The sequence below is a fragment of the Mesoplodon mirus genome (assembly GCF_964341445.2).
Source record: "Mesoplodon mirus genome assembly, chromosome: 9".
NCBI classification, from domain to species: Eukaryota; Metazoa; Chordata; class Mammalia; order Artiodactyla; family Ziphiidae; genus Mesoplodon; species Mesoplodon mirus.
Genome location: NC_138985.1, coordinates 17,917,762 through 17,941,953, shown reverse-complemented (window position 1 = coordinate 17,941,953; position 24,192 = coordinate 17,917,762). Strand labels below are relative to the sequence as shown.

Sequence of the window (24,192 nt, the reverse complement as noted above, 5' to 3'; positions counted from 1 at the left end):
GCAGTGAAAGCGCCAAGTCCTAACCACTGGACCGTCAGGGGATTCCCAGTGCTTTGTTATTTACAAAATAAAGTGGAAAACTACAGAATCAGATCATTTCTACAATCATTTTCGTCCACAAAATCTGCTGATTCCATGAAGCGCTTAAAGTTGTCTCAAGAATTCGGAGAACCCAGTTATCACTGGAGACTGGGAGGGCATCACTGAAGGGCAAGGTAGGTCCAGGCACAGGAAGGAGAGCGGCAGGATCAAAAGGGACAACACGCATGGACCTCAAGGGTACTATGCTAAGTGAAGTAAGTCAAACGAAGAACGAAATCACACCGTTTGCTGCAACATGGTTGGACCTAGAGATTATCGTATTAAGCGAAGTTAAGTCAGACAGAAAGACAAATATATCACTTATATGTGAAATCTAAAAAAATGATACAATTGAACTTATTTACAGAAAAGAAACAGATTCACAGACAGAAAACAAACTTACGGTTACCAGAGGGGAAAGGGGAGGGATAAATTAGGAATTTGGGATTAACAGATACATGCTACTACATATAAAATACATAAACAACAAGGTCTTAGTGTACAGCACAGGGAACTATATTCGATACCTTGTAATAACCTTGTATAAAGGAAAATAATCTGAAAAAATACATATATGTATAACTGAATCACTTTGCTGTACACCAGAAACTAACACAACACTGTAAATCAACTTTACTTTAATAAAAGACAAATACCGTATGATCTCTCTTATATGTGGAATCAAAAAAACCAAACCAAACCAAAACCAAAACCAAGCTTATAGAGACAGAGAACGGATTGGTGGTTGCAGGAGGTGGGGGTAGAGGAGGGGTGGGGAGAAATGGATGAACATTTTTGTTTTGTTTTGTTTAAAGTGAATTTTAAAAATATATATTTTTTAAAGCACAGGGATAGGCATGGCATTGGGAGGATGAAGAGTGAGCAAAAGAAAGAACCTGGTCTGATGCAGGTGAAGGTACAGGTTGTGAAACGGTGACAAGGTTGGAAGAGTCCAGGAGAGTCTGGTTGTGAAGAAGCTCTGGTTATTAGAGCTCTGGAATCAAAGCCCCTGTTGTACCTTGGGACAAACATAACTCCACCAGGGAGAGTGAAAGGGGCACCTAAGCCTGGCCCCTATGGAAGGCCATTTTCTAAATAAAACATTAAGTCTGCCATGGCCTCAGCCAATAAGAGAAGCACTGTTGACAAAAACCTTACTGTAAAGTATGTAGACCAAGGAACCCTATCTTGCTCATTTGAGAGATGTTACAGTTTGTCTCATTTGCAATGGAAGAATCTCATTATAAGCAACAGAGTGTTAATACCCTGAGGCAAACTACATTTTATAATCAAATGGCTTATCAGGTTATTCATGGACAGATAAAATAAGTCTTTGCGAAAGGCAAAATATTTGCAAAATATTTGTTCAAAGGACGAATCACTACAATAGATCCTATAGGTCTTCCTGGTCACATGATTTCTGAAATCTGAACTGAACAAAAGGCCTCGTAAGTGTCTCCGTGATCTGTCTGCACCTTACCCTCATTTCCCACTGGCCTCAGTTCCCACCACTCTGCCGCTGCTCATGCCACTCCAGCCTCACTGACCTCACTATTCTCGAACAGTGAGTCTACCAAGTACTCTGGCCTCAGGGCCTTTGCGCTGGCTGTTCGTTCTGCCAGAAATGTGCTTCCCCGTGGCGCACGCTTGCTCCCTCCTTTCAGATCTCTGTTTAAACTCTCCTTTAATAGTGTTTCCTAGGATCATCCCTCAAATAAACGAACTGGGCTCAAATACTTGCCTCAGACTCTACTTACAGGGGAAACCCAAACTAAAACAAGAAGTCATCTCAGGGGACAGGATCACTGTAGCCCCGAGGTGCTGGCACGAGGGAGTGGGGACAGTGAAATCGGGAAGAAGAGTATGCAGTGTCCGGGCACTGTCAACTGACTGACCACCTTGCATGGAGTGCACCTCAGAACCACCCACTTTAGGGCTGAAAAGGGGGAGCATTTATCCTTCAGCTCCTTGCTCCCCGATTGGTCATGGCTTATCCTATTGGAAATCCTTTCCAAACATACTTCCAGGTGGTACACATGCAGGTGGTTAGCAGATTTTCCCAAGGGCTCCGGGCAAAAAGTGACAAGTAGGTAGAGCAGCTGAGGTGAGGCACTGCCTGTCACATTACATTTGGGCAGAGCTGGTTCTCACTGTAGTGGCTGGTATAAAAGGTGAGCTAAGATAAAGTATAGGGTTTCCAATACAAAAATTAACACTATTCATTCTACTATTTTAAAAGATGTGAGCAGGCTTCCCTGGTGGCGCGGTGGGTGGGAGTCCGCCTGCCGATGCAGGGGACACAGGTTCGTGCCCTGGTTCGGGAGGATCCCACGTGCCGCGGAGCGGCTGGGCCCATGGGCCATGGCCGCTGAGCCTGCGCGTCCGGAGCCTGTGCTCCGCAACGGGAGAGGCCACAGCAGTGAGAGGCCCGCATGCCGCAAAAAAAAAAAAAAAAAAAAAAAAAGATGTGAGCAGATAATGTCACAAGAGGTACATCAAATTTTCAAGGCTTAGTAACATTACCTGAATAGGATTTAATGTTGTAATCAAATCAAACTTACAATAAAGTTGGCCTGAAAGTACATTCTATAATATACATAATTGCCACTCTTCTGCATGACGATTAGGCATAGATGGTAAATATCATGTAAAGGTTATAGTTTCTACTGGGTTTACCAACATAGTAAGAAATTTCTAAGGCTCAAAGGAATAAGGTTTCAAAAAGAACTGGGAGGCACAAGGACCTAATCCAAGGTTCTGTACAGATGCCTAGCCTCATAATTGGGATGAACACAAGCAACTATTAGCCCAGGAGATCAGGTTCACATCCATTCCCTTGTTTTAGGAGTCAGAACACCAATGTTTTAGAACCTATCTTGCTCCAGCTAGTCTATTTCCATCATCTCTGAACTAAGCATTGCACCTAATTCTAAGAGGAGCAGAGGGTGCTAAGAGGAGGACATGAGGTACTTCCCTGGGGACACAGTGGTTAAGAATCCGCCTGCCAATGCAAGGGACACGGGTCCGAGCCCTGGTCTGGGAAGATCCCACATGCCACGGAGCAACTAAGCCCGTGCACCACAACTACTGAGCCTGCACTCTAGAGCCCGAGAACCACAACTACTGAAGCCTGTGAGCCTAGAGCCCGTGCTCTGCAACAAAGACAAGCCACCGCGATGAGAAGCCCGCGCCCTACAACGAATAGTAGCCCCTGCTCGCCGCAACTAGAGAAAGCCCGCATGCAACAACGAAGACCCAACCCAGCCAAAAAAAAAAAAAAAAACAGAGGAGGACATGACACAGAAGAGGGAAGAGGACTGTGGAGGTTCTCCACATGGCAGGAGGGAAGGTTAGGATAAGTAAAACAATGATGAGATTTCAGGGAAAGCCTTCTGCCTGCCAACATCTCTCATAAACTGTTCTGCTGAGGTCCCTGAGAAGGTCCCATCCAGACTCAGTTCTGGTTCCCTTGACACTCTGAGCTGGCTCTGTGGGAGCCCAGGACTGCCTCATAAGCCTCACTGGAAAGTATTTATAAAGGGATTTTCCATCACACATAACTGCAGGAAAATACATCCGAGTGGGAACTCTGCTAACAAAAGAAGGAGCTTAAGTGCCAAACAAACAGAAGAGATGGAAAGCACTGCAGGACAGGAATAGAAAGAGACCGACATGCGATCTACCTGACCAGAGGTTGAAAAATGGTAGTCCACAGGCTGGATCCAGCCACAGGTGGTTATCATTGCCTGAAGAGAATTTTTTTAAAAATATCTGGGCTGGTACTTCCCTGGTGGCACAGTGGTTAACAATCCACCTGCCGATGCAAGGGACACGCGTTCGAGCCCTGGTCCGAGAAGATCCCACATGCTGCGGAGCAACTAAGCCCGTGTGCCATAACTACTGAGCCTGCGCTCTGGAGCCCACAAGCCTAGAGCCCGTGCTCCGCAACAAGAGAAGCCACCTCAGTGAGAAGCCCAAGCACCGCAATGAAGAGTAGCCCCCGCTCGCCACAACTAGAGAAAGCCCATGCGTAGCAACAAAGACCTAACGCGGCCAAAAGTAAATAAATAAAAAAATTTATTTATTAAAATATATATATATCTGGGCCAACATTTAAAAATTAAAAGTTTACATAAAAGTCCATACTTCTCTTGACAAATTGAAAAGCTGGTCCCACTAGGCTTATTGCCCAACTTTGGAGATGGGACACATGCCTCATGGGGCACCCCGCCTACCACTAGACCCTATAGCTCGCCGTGTGGGCAATCGCCACTCCTCTCTTGCATCCATTGTATCCCCAGCGCTGTGCATTGGGCCTGACCCACTGCAGGCACTCCATATTTGTTGAGTTCTGGACAGATGGATGATAAAAAATGTTAAAAGGAAGTTAGGGAGGGAATCATATAAGTAATCAACTATGAAGCGGGCCTCGGCAAATGAGTAGAACTGATTTTTATTTAGAATTGATGGACTATTCATAATGCAACATGTGTTGCTTAGAAGTTCACCAGATATCTGGATAAAATGGCATTCTCCAAGCAATACTAACATCTTCCCAACCTTTTGTACCAGCTTCTGCCTGTAGGGTTTCTAGTGTGTTCTCCATGTTCAGTCTACAGATGCTAATTGCCTTTTTAATATTTCTGTTATTCACTGTTATATTATTTTCTGTACTTTCTTGTTTACTTGGAAAAAATGTAAAGAAACCTCTTTTTCATGCTTGACATGACCTTTGCCTTTTTATTCTGAGATAAAGCTATTTGTAAAAATGTTTGCAATTTGACTTAGTAGTTCAATAAATCTTCAACTCTCAACAAGTACTAAAAACTGTAATTTCATTACCTGGTTGAAGCTCATTCCTTCTTCCTTCTTTAGCAGCTTGAACTAAACTTGCGGCTAATGGAAAAAGAAAAATATAATCCATTAGCAAATGATCCATACAGCGGCTTGTTAAAGTTTACCATTTTATACCCAAAATAAGTGAGGGCTCAAAGCTGTCAGTGGATGATTAAAGTGAAATACAAAGTATTCTTTTTTGTAGATAGACTCTACAGATTCTTTATTTCAAATCTAATCTCCCAAGTGCATCTTCTCACAGAAAGCCTTTTTTTTTTTTTTTTTTTTTTTTTGCGGTATGCGGGCCTCTCACTGTTGTGGCCTCTCCCGTTGTGGAGCACAGTCTCCAGATGCGCAGGCTCAGCGGCCATGGCTCACGGGCCCAGCCGCTCCGCGGCATGTGGGATCTTCCCAGACCGGGGCATGAACCCGTGTCCCCTGCATCGGCAGGCGGACTCTCAACCACTGCGCCACCAGGGAAGCCCGAAAAACATTATTATAGAATGATCGAATATTGCAAAAATTCAATACTTTGAAACTAAAAAAATGTAGTTTAGTTCTTGACTTGTAGCAGTGAAAGAGTTCAACTTACCCAGCAAAGTTCTCTCCCTGTTGACCGAGCAACTGACAACTTGCAAGTCTTTCTCAAATGTATAGAGATGCTATTAAAACAGAAGTATTTTTTAATTTGGAGTTTCATGTTAAACAACAATTTCATGAATGCAATTCCCATTCAGCTCTCTAGCAAGTATCATTGTGGCAAAGCATTTTATTAAAGAACCACCAGTGAACCAGTTTATCCATACTGAGAAGTTTCAGATTATTTTTTAAGAAAAAAGTTTGCTATTGTAGGCCATCTTTGGCACTGAAACTTAACCATGAGACAATATAGTATAGTGGTTAAGAGCATAGAACTTGGAGCCAAGCTAGACCCAGGTTCAAATCCTAACTCTGCCACTTGCTAGCTGTGTGACTTTAGATGAGTTATTCAACCTCTCTATCCTCCCATCAGTAAAACAGGAATCATAATACAACCTATCTCAGGAGATCCTTAGAAGTGGTGAGTTAGATAATCCATGTGAAAGTACTTACTACAATGTCTGCCACACATAATAAGTACTCAAGTGTTAGCTATCATGATTATTGAGGCAAGTAACACTAATCACATTACATGACTATGACCTGATTAACTACGTCTAACAGACTGTCACAAGTGCACCCCCTAAAGGACTCCCATATTTAGAAGATTGGCAAAGCAGTCTTCTTTTTTATTTGATCTTTATTTTCATTTTCTTGCTGTTTGATTGTTGCAAGATTCCATTTCCCGGAATAGTAAAGAAAATTAAAGTGGTCATGCAGAAGGAGGATGTGAGGTGCAGCTTGAGGAACTGGAGGCAATCACAGTTATATTAAGTAAACTCTCTTAAAATACACTTAGAGGATAAGGAAAGATAGAGCCTTAGACGTCAGGAGAGAGCAGGCTAAGAGAAACAGTGACTGCAGACTATTACGAAGGTAATTAGTACCTGCAGACAAAAGAACCACTGAGAACATACTAGAATCCAGGGGCCAGAAGATGATAGAAAATGTTGAAAAGTCAGGAAAAGGGAACTTTGAGTTAATAAGAAGGCTCTGGATTCATGTGAGAAATTTTGGTTTCCCTTGACTCTTGTTCTAAGGGATTCTTATTTATAAGTAAGAAGAGTCATGAGTGTATACACTTAAGTTTTTAGTGTTTTATCCTTTTAATTAATAAATAACACACAAGGAGAGTCTCAGCGTTGAAAACATGCAAACACTACCAAACAAAAAGTCTACGTTCTCCATTACATTCACCCAATTCCAATTTCCTCTGAAAAGGAAACATGTTTGTAATTTGCTCTGTAGCCTTCCAGATCATTCAAAATGAATTTTTAATATATATTTAGGCACATGTATATTCGTCTTGCAAGTTTTTTACACATAAATGGAATGTATTATTCTGGCAACTTGCTTTTTTCATGTAATAATGTGTTTTGGAGTGCCATCTGTGCCAGTGTACATTTATAGACTTCTTAGTCCCTCAATATTGGTAAACTGTTTTTATGTAGGCACAAAGTGACTCCCTCCCATTTGCCCCAAGAATTAGACAAGCCTGTCACGTTAATCAATGTCTTATGTGAGTGGTTTGAGAAAAGATTAAGAAAAGGAGGCTGGTTCTAAACCTGGATCTGTGAGAAGTAATGAGAAGCAAGAACAGTAAAGGTTACGCAGAAGCAGAAGTCAGAGCCAGAGGTCATTATGAGATCCTAAGCTTCTGGGAGCACACAAATCCTGGGGAGGGCGGTGGACTTCCTACATCCCTACAGAACATTGGATACTTGGTTTGAGCCAACTTAGCTTAAATCTCAAAGGACTAAGAGACCAGGTGACATTTTGTTCCAGGACTCCTTATACTTTTCTTTTTTTAAGATAATGGTAAAGGGAGAAGAGAAGGAAGGCAAAGAAATATAAACTAAATTTTTAGAAAATAAAATGAAATAAGAAGTTGTATCTAGAAAGAAGGAAAAATTTTAAAGCAGTAAAGTAACCAATAAGTAACTATAATCTATGGTGATTTTTACCTCATTTTGTTTGGTTTGGTAATCATACAATCCAAAGAAGACATTTCCCTTATCATCCTGAAAAGAAAAAATTAACTAGATGTTTATTAAATGTCATTGTTTAGGAAGTTACTAGTTTTAAAAGAAACCTGCAATAATTCAACCAGTATTAGCAACAAGCACTTAAAGGTAGCCTGCTGTGCATGTCAGAGAGGGAATGAACCTGTTTCTGCTGGTCAGATGGATCAAAGAGTGAAAGGATATAAGAATGTACAGCTCAGTGAGTCTGGGGGACCCTGTCTCCTAGGACTGAGCATGGTGAAGGAGCGAATCTTTTTGTACTTCCATTTATTTCTGCAAGAGAATATATATAACGGTCACTGACAGTGGCTAGAACAAGTCCCTGATATTTTTTTTTCTTTCTTTTTTTTTTTTATATCCCTGATATTTTTATAAGTTAAACTTTTTGAATCGTACAACTCCTTTAATGCAGCATCCTCATAGATACAACTTAAAATAATTTTTTTAAGCAAAAAGAAAAAAAAAAGTACAGTAATACAACTGTGCAAAGCAAACTGACCACTGTTATTATTCTTCCACTTTTCACTACTATGGTAAAGTTATCTGTAAAGTTAAATTTTCTTTCCTTAGAACAATTAATATTGAAAACACACTGTCAAATAATAATACCTCAAAAGTCTGAGCATATATAAGTTTGAAAAGATGATGTACAGTAATAATATTTAATATTTTCTCAAAGATAAAAATTTAACATTAATTAGGTTTAAACATCTTTTTTTTTTTTTTTTTTTTTTTTTCTTTTTGCCGTATGCGGGCCTCTCACTGTTGTGGCCTCTCCCGTTGCGGAGCACAGGCTCCGGATGCGCAGGCCCAGTGGCCATGGCTCACGGGCCCAGCCGCTCCGCGGCATATGGGATCCTCCCAGACCGGGGCACGAACCCGTATCCCCTGCATCGGCAGGCGGACTCTCAACCACTGCGCCACCAGGGAGGCCCGGTTTAAACATCTTTTACTTGGCATTTTTCCTGTAGAAAATAAACTGTTCATCTATTCAAAACATTTGAGCGGTGTGTCAGACACTGTGTAGCTTTTTATTTAAAAAAGAGAAAACATTTCATAAGACTGAATTTCAATTATCCTATTCAAGCTCACAAAATAAAAAGTCATATGTTAAAGATTAAATGCCAACAGGTCTTATTCACTACCCCTCAATAAGATACAGCATAAAACTCTGTAAAAAAAAAAAGAAATGGTTAGGGCCTCCCTGGTGGCGCAGTGGTTGAGAGTCCGCCTGCCGATGCAGGGGATACGGGTTCGTGCCCCGGTCTGGGAGGATCCCATATGCCGCGGAGCGGCTGGGCCCGTGAGCCATGGCCGCTGGGCCTGCGCATCCGGAGCCTGTGCTCCGCAACGGGAGAGGCCACAACAGTGAGAGGCCCGCATACCGCAAAAAGAAAAAAAAAAGAAATGGTTAAAATGGTAAATTTTATGTTATGTATATTTTACCACAATTTAAAAAAAGAATATAGGCGTACCTTATAGGTATAAATAATATTTCCATTTCTTTCAACATTTAGTACACGTAAGCTCTCATAATTGTTTTCTAAAACACCTGAAACAATAATAGCAAGTTAATACTTAGCAGATGTTTAAAAACATATCTAACAAATACAATATTAGTGTGAAAAGCCAAATACAAAAGAATACTGATCATACCATTACATGGAGTTTAAAAACAAGCAAAGCTAATCTATCTTATTAGAGATCAGACTAGTAATGACCTTTAGGGAAGAGGAAAGGAGCAGCGATTAGGAAGTACCTCAAGGGAGCCTTGCTAATGGAAGTGCACACATTGGAAAAAACCAGCAGAATCTACTGAAGCTGAATATATATGGCTCAAAAATTGCCCTTGTACATATATCTCATAAGAAGTAGACACATACTGTGGCAAATAACACATATGACATCTACAGCGCTATGGTTCAGAGACTTCCCGGTGGCGCAGTGGTTAAGAATCCGCCTGCCAGTGCAGGGGACACGGGTTCGAGCCCTGGTCCGGGAAGATCCCACATGCCGCAGAGCAACTAAGCCCGTGCGCCACAACTACTGAGCCTGCGTTCTAGAGCCCGCGAGCCACAACTACTGAGCCCACATGCTACAGCTACTGCAGCCCGCATGCCTAGAGCACGTGCTCCGCAACAGGAGAAGCCACCGCAGTGAGAAGCCCACACACCGCAAAGAAGAGTAGCCCCCGCTCGCTGCAATTAGAGAAAGCCTGCATATGGCAACAAAGACCCAAAGCAGCCAAAAATAAATAAATAAATATAGCACTATGGTTCAGAATAGTCAAAACTGGAAACCCAAAATATCCATCAAAGAATGAATAAATTGTGGTATATTCAAACAATGGAATATTATACACAATAAAAATGAATTAACTTGCTATAACATGCACCATAAATGAGTACAAGAACCCCACATACTCACCCCTCCCAAAAAAGGTACAAACTGTATGATTTAATTTACACACAAGTTTCAAAAACTGGCAAAAAGAATCTATTGCACTAGATGAGTGATTGCTGGAAAGGAGTAGGAAGGAGACCTTTGGGGTTCTATTAATTTTCTCCTTCTGGCTCTGAGTGCTAGTTCCATGGGTGTGCCTCACTTCGTGAAAATTAACTGAGTTGTGCACTTGTGATTTGTGTACTTTTCTATATGAAGGCCATATTTGACAAAAGATATAAAGATTTTTTACACAAAACATTTAACTTGTAAGTTAACGGACCATCATTTTTCTTCTAAAATTTTAGGATATTCCTCCGATTTCTACAGTTAAAGGATTTAAACACTGGTTAGAAACAGCATTGATAATTATCATCATTAATTGGGAAGAAAAGTATATTTCCCCAATTTCCTTAAAATTAAATTGCTTAAACTTGACTCATTTCCCCCACACAAGAACAGTGTTATTAGATGTTAAAATATTATGTTGATTATGACAAATTCCAATATCCAGACAAAACATATGCAAAATATCCTATAAATCAGAGCAAATTTCAGTTTGTATTCCTGATGAAAAAGGAAAAATCAAGACACAAAATCAGGATATGGGCTTCCCTGGTGGCGCAGTGGTTGGGAGTCCGCCTGCCGACGTGGGGGACATGGGTTCGTGCCCTGGTCCAGGAAGATCCCACATGCCGCGGAGCGGCTGGGCCTGTGAGCCATGGCCACTGGGCCTGTGCGTCCGGAGCCTGTGCTCCGCAACGGGAGAGGTCACAACAGTGAGAGGCCCGCATACCACAAAAAAAAAAAAAAGAAAAAAAAAAAAGAAATCAGGATAATTGGTGAGCTCAACCCGTGCACTGGAGCTGGGAGTGGAAAACATTTAGACATGGTTCACTGAGAACTTTGGAATCATCCTGAGATCTCTCTTGCCAACTCCTCACAAGAAGAAGCTGCCTGGCTCTTCAGGGGCCAGGGCAAAGAGGGGGGCAAGTGTTGCTTATATATGGGTATATACACTTTTCAATGTATATTGGGGTATCAGACACATCATTCTCAATATCAAAAAAATAAGAATAATCACTTGGTCTCTTAGGATAATAGTATGATTCAATCAGCTTACTGCTGAACAGCACTTCATAATTTACAGATTTCTCATTGCTATCTCAATCATACTGTGTAAGGTACTACAGGCCCATTGTATGGGTAAAACAACTGAGTTTCAATGAAGTTAAGATATTTGGCCAATATCATATATTGAAAAAGTGGCACAGACTAATTTCAAGCCTAGGAAAAGGTAAACAGAATGAACTAAGTTTCCTGTATCATACTCACAATGGGAAAACGGATAATTACTGAAAAATCCTTTAAGGTAGATTTTGCAGACATCTAAAGAGAATTTCACTGAGTTTCTTTTCATCCTGCACATGACTCAAAACTCCTGGAATGCAATGTGTCAATATTTTGAGAAGTTTTTTTTTCTTTCAAGATTATAAGGATGCTGGAAGAGACCTTCTCAAAAGTACACTTAAAAGGTTTCAACTAAGAACTTCTTTACAAGAATCTTGCTAAGAAAATCCAATTTCCTTGCAAAAGCACAACTATTTCCAAATCACTAAAATATTAAGAGAAAAAAATTCTCGGGCTTCCCTGGTGGCGGGGTGGTTGGGGGTCCGCCTGCCGATGCAGGGGACGCGGGTTCGTGCCCCGGTCTGGGAGGGTCCCACATGCCGTGGAGTGGCTGGGCCCGTGGGCTGTGGCCGCTGGGCCTGCGCGTCCGGAGCCTGTGCTCCGCAACGGGAGAGGCCACAACAGTGAGAGGCCCGCGTACCGCAAAAAAAAAAAAAAAAAAAAAATCACCAACAAGTGCAGATTACAACACATGATATATGCTTATTCCATTAAATCGATGGTTCTCAATGCTTGTGTTGTGTTAGCATCATCAGGGGAGATTTTAAAAGAACATGGATGCCCAAGCCCTGCCCCAAATATCCTAATTTATTGGAGCTGGTGAGGGGCTTACTCGCTGGTGTGTGTATTTTTAAGTTTCCCTTGTTATTCTAATGTGCAGCCAGGGCTGAGAAACAGTGAACTACATATTTATAAATAATATACATTAAACAATATTCATTAGATAGCATAACTAGGACCTGCTTATAATGTAACCAGAGTAGAAAGAAATAATAAAAATAATGTCTTCATGGGTCTGTTAGGGAGTACGAATTGCAGTCTTAAATAATCCTGCAGTTAAGTACATGGTTCTCATCTGAAGGATATTTACATTTGACAAATTTAGCAATGTTGGTAAGCCAGAGACCAGTGTCTCACCACACACTATAAACCCATCAGCCCTTCCTCCCCAGATTAGTTGCTCATGTTTTAGACACACCCTTTTAAAAGACTTATTCAATAACCTCTTTGCTTATTCATTCTGACTCTTCTCCCACTAGTTCAACACTGGAAAGTCTAGAGGAGGAAGTTTAGCAATTTCAAATGAGGAAACGTGGTTTAAGTTAACAGTTCAGTGAAATCTGAGTTCATGAAGGAAAAATGTAGCATTCTGATAAATACTTGCATAAGTAAACCTACTAAAAAAACGGAGAGTAGGGCTTCCCTGGTGGCGCAATGGTTGAGAGTCCGCCTGCCGATGCAGGCGACACAGGTTCGTGCCCCTGTACGGGAAGATCCCACATGCCGCGGAGCGGCTAGGCCCGTGAGCCATGGCTGCTAAACCTGCGCATCCGGAGCCTGTGCTCCGCAATGGGAGAGGCCACAGCAGTGAGAGGCCCGCGTACCACAAAAAAAAAAAAAAAACCAGAGAGTACCTAGATATTAAAGGAGTTGGTGAGTCACAGCTCATGTAAAATTAAAGCTGGTTTGCCACCCCAGTGTCCACTGAAGCCCTATTTACAATAGCCAGGTCATGGAAGCAACCTAAATGCCCATCGACAGATGAATGGATAAAGAAGATGTGTACATATATACAATGGACTCTTACTCAGCCATAAGAAGGAACAAAACTGGGTCATTCGTAGAGATATGGATGGACCTAGAGGCTGTCATAGAGAGTGAAGTAAGTCAGAAAGAAAAAAACAAATATATATTAACGCATATATGTGGAATCTAGAAAAATGGTACAGATGAACCAGTTCACAAGGCAGAAATAGAGACACAGATGTAGAGAACAAACGTATGGACACCAAGGGGGGAAAGCAGCAGTGGGGGTGGGGAGCTGGTGGTGGGATGAACTGGGAGATAGGGATTGACATATATACACTAATATGTATAAAATAGATAACTAATAAGAACCTGCTGTATTAAAAAAATAAAATTCAAAAAAAACCCTATAAATATTTTCATTTATAGTTTCTATCTTTGATGTCATGCACAGAATTGTCTTTCCTACCCTGAGATTATATAAATGTTTGGTATATTTTTTTCTACAATTTTCATTTTTATTTTTTAATTATATATTTGATCCAACTAAAATTTATTTATGTATGTATTTATACTCATACGTATATAGTATGAGATAACATTTGTCATTATATTTTGTTTACAAATGGTTACCCAGTTGTTCAAATGCCATTTATTGAATTATCTGTTTTTTTCTGAAATGCCACACTTATAATGTAGTAAACCCCTATGTATATTTCTGAACTACTTATTCCTGTTCCATTGACCTATCTACATATTATTAAGTCAATGCCACATTGCTTTGATTACAGCTTTATAATGCTTTTTAATGTTTGGTGGTCAAGTCCTCTGTGATCACTCTTCTTTCATGGCTATTCTCATCCTTTTATCTTTTCAAATAAACTTTAGGGTAAATTTGTAAAAAAAAAAAAAAAAAAAAAAAAAAAAGCTGGTTTGCCAGATAACTCTCGTCCACTTCAATGTATTCTTTGCCAAACACGAGTGATTTCACTTTAAAAGAAGATGTCTGTCAAATATGTAAATTTGGTTTCCAACTGCTATGAGACAAAAATCAAATAAAAGTATTTCTTTTCTTTCCAATGACTATGGGGGTGGGGGGAGTCTCACAGCCTTATACAAAAATTTGAACTAGTTCCTAAAACAGAGATCAAGGAGTGCTAAGATATAATTATCCTATGACATTTCTATTCTGTAAATAATTCACATAAATCCTCCTGCTCAACAGGACCAGATATTATCATTTCTAAACGTATGAAGTAAACATTATTATATGATTTATATTTCATATTCTGAATAAAATGAGAAAAATCAAGGATGGGGTGATTAGTTAAGCAATAAAGAGAGAGAAGATTTAGAAAAGGAGACTAGGAAGGTAGGGGAAGGAAAAGTGAAAAGGAAGGACAGTGGTGAGAGAAGAGTGAAACAATAAACAAAAACAATGTGACTAAGCCAATCCTCTGGCCCCCAAATCTGTCTGGGGGTATCTAGGAGGCAAAAATAAAAGCATTACTTTTGAGTCAGTTAACTGGTAAAATATATCACTTCCCTGGAAAAAATGAATAACTACAATATTTGAAAGATTAATCAATCTAGATCATTAATAAATTCTAATAAATTCATAAACCTAATACTAATTGAAGCAGGCAAGGAGATATAGGCAAGAAAACCTACATTATTTCTGGTCTTAAATATACGTGACATTTAAACCTTAGAAAATTTACATACCGGAGACTTTTTCTTAGTTTCCTGAAGATATGATATATCCCAAGAGGGGATTAAGCATTAGATAGAAAAATTAATATATAAAATCTATTATATTGCTACATACCAGTAATAGTTAGAACCTATAATGTTTTTAAATGTGCTATTTATGAGAGCAACAAAAAATAATAAAAACCCAGGAATAAATCTGGCAAAAACCTTCATGGAGAAAATTCTAAGAGTTGTTAAGAATCATAAAGGGGCTCTAAATAAACAACAAGCTATATTTTATTCATAGTTGGGAAGATTTAATATTGTAAAGATGCCAATTCTCCCCAAGCTGATCTATAGATTCGATGCAACTCAAATCAAAAATCCAACAGACTTTTTGGTGAAATCTAACTGGCTGATTCCAAAATATATATGTAAGAACAAGGAGCATAGAATAGCCAAGATGATCCTGAAGACGACTGATATGAGAAGACTTACTCTACCAGTTATCAAGACTTAACAGAAAGATAGTTACTAAGATGTCTTCATCTAACATTGGCCAATGAACAAAATTAAAAGCCCAGAAAAGGAGACTCACACACATATGGAAACTTGATGTGTGAAGGAAGTGGTTTTGCTGTCAGTGAGAAAAGGTAGGGCTATTTGGTTAGTGACACTAGAACTACTAGCTATTAACACAGAAAAACAATGCAATTTACAAAAGAATATTTTAACACCTGTAAGCTATAAATAATAACAAAACAAAATAATGTAACCACCACCCAGCTTAAAAATAGCAAATATCAGGACTACTTTTGAAGGTTCTGGTGTCCCCCTATTTGATTCCTACATCATATTACAAAAATAAATTCCAGATGAATTAAAAAGATAACAAAATTCAAAGAAAAAAGCTTTAAAGCTTTTAGAAGTTAATATAAAAATGCCTTCATGACTTCTAAATTTCTTTAAAATATCCAAAAAGCACAAACCATAAAGGAAAAGACTCTTAAATTAGACTACATTATAATCAAGAACTCTTGTTTATCAAAGGTAATCACAAACTGAAAAAAACAAGAGATTGACGGAAGATATCTGCAACATATATGATGAACAAAGGACTAGAATCCACAATGAAGAATGCCTTAAAATCAATATTTTAAAACCCCACAATAGACAAATGGACAAAAGGATGAACCGACATCCCACAGAAGGGGAAACTTAAATAGCCAGTACATATATAGAGATGTTCAACCTCAAACCACAATGAAGTAACGTTTACACCCACCAGTTTGACAAGAAATTTAAAATCTGGAAAAATCAAGAGCTTGTGAAGATAGAGTACCAAAAACATTTCTATACCACAAATGGGGTAGTTAATAAGTACAAGTACTTAAGAAAACAATTTGGCACTACCCAGGAAAAGTGAAGACATGCATAGCCTGTGACTCAGCAACTCTACTGTCAGACATCCATCCTAGAGAAACATGTAAAGTGTGCACCAGGTTAGTAAAAGCATAGACTGTTAACAGCAAACCCCAGAAACCTCCCAAATGTCACTGCTGGGATAAAGATAAGTAAGTTAGGTTCCCTAGGAAACACCCTGAGACAGTTTCGTATGCAGGGTATTTACTAGGGAGTGGTAACTAAAGTGGGATTAACACGTGTAGCAGGAAGGAGAAGGAAGCAGGACCAGCTGGGGAAGAAGTCAAGTTACAATGAAGGCCCAGTGGCCTCAGGTGACCTTGGGGTCCTCCACTGGGGAAGCTCTAGAACTGAAATGAATTGTCAGAGTTGTCCCATGTGAGTTAAAATGCCCAGGTCTTTATACCCCACCTCACCCTCTCATTAAAGGAGGCCATACCTAAACTAAAGGGGCATAAAGCTGGGTGACGCAACCCTCTGCTGAGGCCATCCCTGAGGGGGCTGACAGCTGAGGGCTATCTGCTGCCCACACTTACAGCACTTGGGACAAGCCCTTCCTTGATAGGAAGATCTAAGCACTGCATCTCCATGTCCACCATAGTGTTGTATAGTCACATAAATGGAATACTATACAGCAGTGAAAATTAATGACCTACAGCAGTCCACATGGATAAATCTTACACTACTGAGAACAAAAAAAATGAAAAGAATACATACAGTGTTCTTTCATTGACTTAAAGTTCACAAACAAGCAAAATGAAATGATGTTTTGCTTAGGGAGATATACATATGGGTTAAAACTACAAATAGGATCAAAGAAATGTTAAAATATAAAAGTTTAAATGGTTGTAGGTAACAACTTACAGATGAGGGATACAGAGAGAAACAGGATCAAATAGGGAGACAAAGAGCCTACAAAAGTCTTGATATTATTCTATTTTTAAGGTGGGTACACAGTTTTGCTTTTTTTATTATTATTTATAGCTTAGATGTGTTAAAAAATATTCTTTTGTATAACTGTTTTAATTTTTTAAAGAACAAACGTTTTCTTCCTTTATTTCAGGAGAAATAATTTTCCCAAAGTTCAACCTAGAACAAGAAACACATGCAGTAACCAAATCTGGTCTCCTTACTTCTTAACCCCTTTTTGACTAAAATGCTATCATATATGCACTGAATTTCTGTCCTGGCTGACTTAGCCCCACTCTGTGGCTATTTTGCCAGAAATATGTCATACATCAGGAGTACTACTTAACACCACTAAGAAATCTTCAGTTGTATTTGTTGATGTAAAAATATTAAGGCTTCAAGTTTAGAGAGCAAGTGTGCAGAGAGGAGACTTTACAATGGTATAATTATTCATAATTTACATTTGAAAAGCCGAGACTTTAAAAGGAAAATAATTTGCACAAATGTGTGGAGTAATAGCTGTGCTAGAAATAAAATAGAATCCCACATTCCCCTGCCAGTGCTACAAATTACAGCAGCAGAATAATTAACTTGTGGTTTTTTTGAGCTACCACCCACTGGTGATTTTCAGAAATAACAATTTCTTTTAGTATAATAGGGCTAATATCTTGCCAAGGTGCTCCGCAGGAGCAAAATACTACCAATATCAGAAAAATCTGGTATTTCTAGTAAGTTTAGTTTCTGAGGACCCAGGGGTATCTGCTGTTTGGTGAAATGTCAGCACACAAGTTTATGTCTTCACAGATGAGTGAAAGACACAAGGAAGCCAAAATCTAACTGGCTCACACACAGCTTTTCAATCACAACACACATTACTGAAACATAAGACTGTGGCATTTCACACTTCATCTAACTTCTCATTTTCAGACACCTGCCACTTAGCTATATAAGGTGGAGGTCCAGAGGAAGGACTACTTTGTGGTGGAAAGCATAAACCTTCAAAAGCTCTTTAGACATTCAGGAGACTTTTAAAAAATTTCCCCCAAAAGTGAAGCTTTACTAATAATGACACTAGTCGTTTGTCAAACTCACTAGTCAAAGTGGAGCCTTGAACTTGACAAACATGACTCCCTGTTTGGAACCAACAACCAACATGCCAAGACAAGGAACCCTACAAATATTCTGTTAAAGCCGTAGGATAAAACATTTTCTCCAGCGATAAGGGGAAAGGAGTTGTAGATATGGGTAATTTGATGGACCTCTCGAAAAAATGCCCTACAGCAAGTCTAGTGTTTAAGGAAAACCAGAGGGGGAAAAAAAAGAGGTAAACACACTGAAGTGGCTAGCTCCTGTGCACAACTGGGATCCAGGGTATCGTTTCTTTGAACCTGCACCTAAGCCCTGAAGATGCAACATTATTTACAGCCAACGTTTCTTCTTGAAAAACAACCTGGGAAATCACAGAGTTCCCCTTCTTTAAAGTTTTGATTGATCAATGCTGGGAAGACTCGAGAGTCACTTTCCACTCCCTTATCAAAATCAAAACAAAGGATTTTTGAGACAGATGGAAACCAAAGGCTCAACTGCCCAGAATGTATTCCAATTCTCCCTGAGGAAGCTGGGCAGGACACCCGAGGATCACTTAGTCTCACGCCTCTTGCTGGCCGGCACTGGTGGGCTCTGGGTTGGTGGTGACGGGCTTGATGCTTTGGAAAACAGTGGGCTCTCAGTTCATTGCTCACAGCCTGAAAGCAGACACCTACCCTCTCGCACTTCACATCCGAAGTGGCATGTCCCCTAAATCACGGATACTGTTCACCCAGAAACACGTCTCACAAACGTGGGGACAAACTGTGCAGCTGTTAAGTATTTATACGGTGCTTTTCCTGGCGGCCATGATTCATCTTTTCTTTCTCATAACGCGAGAACTTCCAGGAGCCTCCAGTCTTGGTGGAACCCCTACCCGGGTGATGAATCTTTTTAGGCAGGTGAGATATGAATAAAGCATAAAGAACGACCCTCCCCCACCCCCTGCAGCCTTGTGCCGGAGGAGTTGGCGAGTCTGGGCAGCTGCTCCTCCACGCCCTGCTCTGATGAGATGATGCAGAAGGTACCATTAGTGTCCCAGCCTTTCTACTGAAGGTGGCTTACTGTGCGCAACCCTTAAGCCAAAAGCTCGAGGACTCGCTAGAAGAAGCAGTGACCACCTAGAGGGGTGGGATAGGGAGGGTGCGAGGGGATATCGGTATATATGTACACGTAGAGCTGATTCACTTTGTTATACAGCAGAAACTAACACACCATTGTAAGGCAGTTATACTCCAATAAAGATGTTAAAAAAAAAAAAAACAAGCAGTGCAACTCCGCCACCGAGACCTTGCCCACCTTGCCGCGGGGGCTGTCCCTCCGCCCTTCAGCCAGTGGCCCCGATGAAGGTGGCAAAGCCCAGACTCCAAAGAGGGGAAGGTCACCCCTTCAGCACCAACCTTCACAGGTTGGCAGGGGGCACAGGCTGCGCGTCTGGCGGTGCCCACCAACCACCCCGGCCCAGCCCGGGAACCACCTAGGTATGAAGGACTCCGACTCCCCCGCCTCCGCTGCCCCTGCCTGCCCCCTCCATCCAGCCCCCACCCCGCCCCGACGCACGCCTACAGCACCTGGGCCTCCGCCTCCGGCCCCAGCGGCCACTAACGCCGCCCGCTGTGCCCGCAGCCACGGGAGCACGTCCTTCCCGAGATCGAAGTCGGAGACCAGACGAAGAGCCATTGCCCGGACGCGGCCACCGGGCAGCTCTGGGGCCCTGCGCCGCGGGCATTCCCGGCCCTCCGCGCGCCACCGCGCCCCGCGCCCGCCCCTCCTTCCTCTCTCCCGCCCGCCGCTTTCGGTTCCGCCGCGGCCGAGGGGGAGAAGCCCCAGCACCGCCTCCTCCCGGCCCGGCCCGCGCCGCGCACGTGAGCCTCGAGCTGCGCACGCTGGGCCGGCGGGGGGATGGGGGGGAGGGGGAGCGACGAGGGCGCGGGGCCCAGACCCAGCCCGGCCGCGAACCCTGGGCTTGCACCCTCGCGGCGGAGGACAGAGAGGGAGGGAGGCTTTGTTTTTTAAAGAGGCGTGGAGATGTTGCTGGGCCGGTGGTTTCCAAACTATGCTGCATATGACATGTGCGTGCTGGGCGTTTTGGGGTTTGTTTGTTTTTCAATCCCCAGGTGAGTCCACTGTGCAGCAAACTTTAGAAACCAGTTGGCTAGAGAGAGGTATTACTAGCTGGGTCACCTGAGAAGGTTCAAGGTCATCACCGGGGCAGAAGCAGGCGGTGGCTTGGGCCTATTCAACCCAATTTCAGAGTGGTGGTATTTTATTCGTAGTGCTTAAGTAGAAAGTAGCAGCGAGGTGTATGTGAGATGATTCTCTTTTAACAGAGATTCGGAGACACTGGAAAGGGTCAATCAGCTCAACACAAACAGGTCTTCTGCCTGTTTACAGGGCTCCCTACACTGGCTGCAACGAAGCTGAATTGTTGAAGATTTCCTCTGCACTTAGTCTTTTAAAACTGCTCTCCTTCCAGGGGCACCTGTGGTGTGGGGCACCGTCTCATCCCAAAACCTATAAAGAAGTCCAGTGTTTTCTTAATCTTGCTACTCAGGTTTCTTTTCATTAGAGAGGGTACCATCACTATTGCTTGCTATACCTTTGGCACTGCAGATCCAGTCCATCCTGAACATCAATGCCAAGGTATTACTCTCCATATAACAAAGCTGTCCTCATGGCCCCGTGCAGAAGACTTTGAGTAACAGCTGACTGCAGGATAAAGTGCCTATACTTTACCTGACCCTTCCAGCCTTTTCACCTAGACCTTCGGCTCCAGGTTGGCCTGATTCCAGAACCCTCTGATTCCACCCACTTGCCTCCGAAAAAAATCACCAGACCCTTCCAATCTGGATCCACAAATCTTTCTCACAGTTTCAGCCCCTAGCGACCTTCCTAACCCTGAACTTCTAGACAGATGTTGCTAGTACACCTCATTTGACAATCAAATACTGCATGGAGCCGTGAATTGAATCTTGAGTCTTGCACACCCCTCTGCAGCGGCTAACAGAGCAGCCAGAAGGTGCTCCACTGTTACTGAAGAGTGAGTCAATACAGTAATGGACTAAGGGGTGCTTTGTCACATGTTTCCCAAAGTGAGGGTCTGAAAACTACCCTCTGTTTTACAATGCAGACTCCTAGGCTCTAGTCTAGACCTGGGCAAGCACAGAAATGTGCATTTCAGTCAGAGCCTCAGGTGATTCTTAGGCTCCCTAAGATTTGAAAACTACTCTAAATAAAGGTAAAAGAAATGCTTGATTTCGCCCTACAGACACGTTTCTCCAGCTGCGGTGGTGGATGATTTCAGGTAGCTCTCCACTACTCACCACCACATTTGTAGGAAAATCATCCTACCTGTAAAGTGCATGAAACTTTAACAGAAATGCTTACTGAGGCTGCTGATATTGCTAGTGCAAAGAAGGGTGGCCACTGAAATAATGGGGAGATACTACAACGAATGTTTCAAACCAAATGGAGCTGGTTGCCTTTGTCATATAGAAACGTCTTCACTTTCCTATTTTAAAAATTAAGTTTCTGTTGATTTTTCTTTCAGTTAACCTCTATTTTTACCAAGCAAGACTGATTTTATAGTCTTCGTCAAGCAGTGATTATATAAAAATTCCCTTCAAAATAAATTTAAGTAAAAAAGAACATAGAGGTGAGAAATAATAACTAAGATACCAGAAAGACATGGCCAAAGCCATGAAGGTAGTATATGAATGGCTGAGCTTTGGAGATAATTCACTAAGGAAAAGACTGGTGAATGGTGACTTACTGGTTTACAATTTGTGAAAGATTAACAGAAAAAGAATGCTGATGGATTATCCTTGAACTCTAAAGAAGGCAGAATTGGAAACTGTCCTATATTCTTTAGTTTAAAAGCTGCTTCACTGATGGATGTGTTAGCTTGACTGTGGTAATCATTTCACCATGTATATTTATATCAAATCATCACATTATACACTTAAAATATTTGCCTAAAAAAAGGGAAAAGAAAAGAAAGCTGCCTCAGAATCGTTAAGCACTGGAACTGGCTTTTTTTTTTTTTTTTTGCGGTACGCGGGCCTCTTACTGTTGTGGCCTCTCCCGTTGCAGAGCACAGGCTCCGGACGCACAGGCCCAGCGGCCATGGCTCATGGGCCTCGCCACTCCGCGGCATGTGGGATCTTCCCGGAGCGGGGCACGAACCCGTGTCCCCTGCATCAGCAGGCGGACTCTCAACCACTGCGCCACCAGGGAAGCCTGGAACTGGCTTTTGAATAGAATAGAAATATTTCTATTTCTTGGGGATTTTAAGAATTAACCATCATCTTCCTTAAAATCATAGCATAGCATAGAGTTGGAGACCTAAAGATTTTATAATCAAGACCTTTATTTTAGAGATGAGGGCACAGGCTCAAAATGGTGAAATGAATGTCTGGTATAAAGTAGCAAAGCTAGTTAACCACGATGTTGGGGTCAGAACACAGGTCTCCTGCTACTGGTGTTTGTGTTGATGATGTCCAGTGAACTGACTTAGAAGACTCAAATTACCTTACAGCCTGAGGATTCCGAGTTATCCAAATACCACACCCCGACTGGAGTAGAATTCTGGGACCACAGTGAGAAATCACACAACTTGAATCACATGGTTTCCTCAAAATAGTCTAAGTTCTTTGTAATTTCATCCTGAGTTGTAGAGTTGAAGGAAACTAAAGGAATTGGAAATGTGGGTTGAATGAATCATTTGTAAATGAAAATAGTTAATCTAATAGAGATGTTAAAATGAAAAGTTCCACTCGGTTCTCCTAACCAAGAAAGAACGTCTGGAAGTGGGAAACTGTACAAGTTGATTCTGAAGGAGTTAGAAAATGGCCTATTTAAGAAATCTAGTCCAAAATTCTAAAACTGCAAGGAATCTAAGGAAAGGACTAACAAAATCAATACTAGGTTTGAAATTGGCATTCAGTGGAGCAATAAATATGCTAAAAGAACATTTTTATTAATAAACTCATGTGGTTGAAATTAAGTAGAAGTGAATCAACTAAAAACCAAACGTTGCATTTTGGAGGCTAATCCTTTGAAAGCACAGCTGAGAATGTTTTTTCCTTAAAATTAATAGAGGTTACCAGAAAACCCATTAGAATCTAAATAGTGCATGACTAAGGTTCCTCTGAACTTTCTAGGAAATAATAATTGAAGTTTTGTAACTAAGATGCTAAAGCACTTACAATGAGGTGACTTCTTATGTAGGTATTAAGAATGCTGCTTCCCTACAGTAATCTATTTCTAGCAGATATATTTAATATGTTTTTAAGTAAATATCTAAGGTGGTGATCATTATGACACCCCCCATCCATTTGCCCCCAGTCAGGTGTTAACAGTTCCTCTTGCCAGTGACTGATTGGGAATGGGCATGTGCATCGGTCAGGATTAGGGTCGCCAGAAGCTATTGAAAACCCAAATTAACAATGAATTGAACACACAGCTTTTATGTTCTCACCTATCTGGAGGTAGGTATTCCAGTGCTTGTAAGGGCAGGTCTCTGAAATCAGGAATCCAGGCTTCTTCCAGCTTTTTCTTCTATCAGCTCTTTGAGTATATCCTTGTCCTCATGGTCTAAGGTGACTATGAAAGCTTCAACCATCTTGTCTGCATTACAAAAGTCAAAATGGAAGAAGGGAGATAAAAGAGGATGCTGCCTTCCTTTTAAGAATACTTCCCACAGGGCTTCCCTGGTGGCGCAGTGGTTGAGAGTCTGCCTGCCAATGCAGGGGACACGGGTTTGAGCCCTGGTCTGGGAAGATCCCACATGCCGTGGAGCAACTAGGCCCGTGCGCCACAACTACTGAGCCTGAGCTCTAGAGCCCGTGAGCCACAACTACTAAGCCTGCGCATCTGGAGCTTGTGCTCCGCAACAAGAGAGGCCACGATAGTGAGAGGCCCGCGCACCGCGATGAAGAGTGGCCCCCGCACCGCGATGAAGAGTGGCCCCCGCTCGCCACAACTGGAGAAAGCCCACGCACAGAAACAAAGACCCAACACAGCCGTAAATAAATAAATAAATAAATAAAATTTTATAAAAAAGGTGTTACTAGCTGAACCCATGTAGAGACTTTAAAAAAAAAAAAAAAAAAGAATACTTCCC

General features: G+C 41.5%; 1 protein-coding gene across 1 annotated transcript in view; it reads right to left on the bottom strand.

The window, feature by feature from the left end:
- GSAP (gamma-secretase activating protein) overlaps positions 1–19,899 on the bottom strand; it is a 91,974-nt gene extending 72,075 nt beyond the window's left edge. Inside the window, exons 1-5 of the mRNA XM_082632316.1 lie at positions 19,640–19,899; positions 9,056–9,132; positions 7,521–7,577; positions 5,510–5,579; positions 4,924–4,977 (exon numbers count right to left, since the gene is read on the bottom strand). Of these exons, the coding sequence (XP_082488442.1) occupies positions 4,924–4,977; positions 5,510–5,579; positions 7,521–7,577; positions 9,056–9,132; positions 19,640–19,748 (367 nt within the window). The 5' untranslated portion in view covers positions 19,749–19,899. The remainder of the gene's footprint in view (positions 1–4,923; positions 4,978–5,509; positions 5,580–7,520; positions 7,578–9,055; positions 9,133–19,639) is intronic.
- Positions 19,900–24,192: the final 4,293 nt, after the last annotated feature.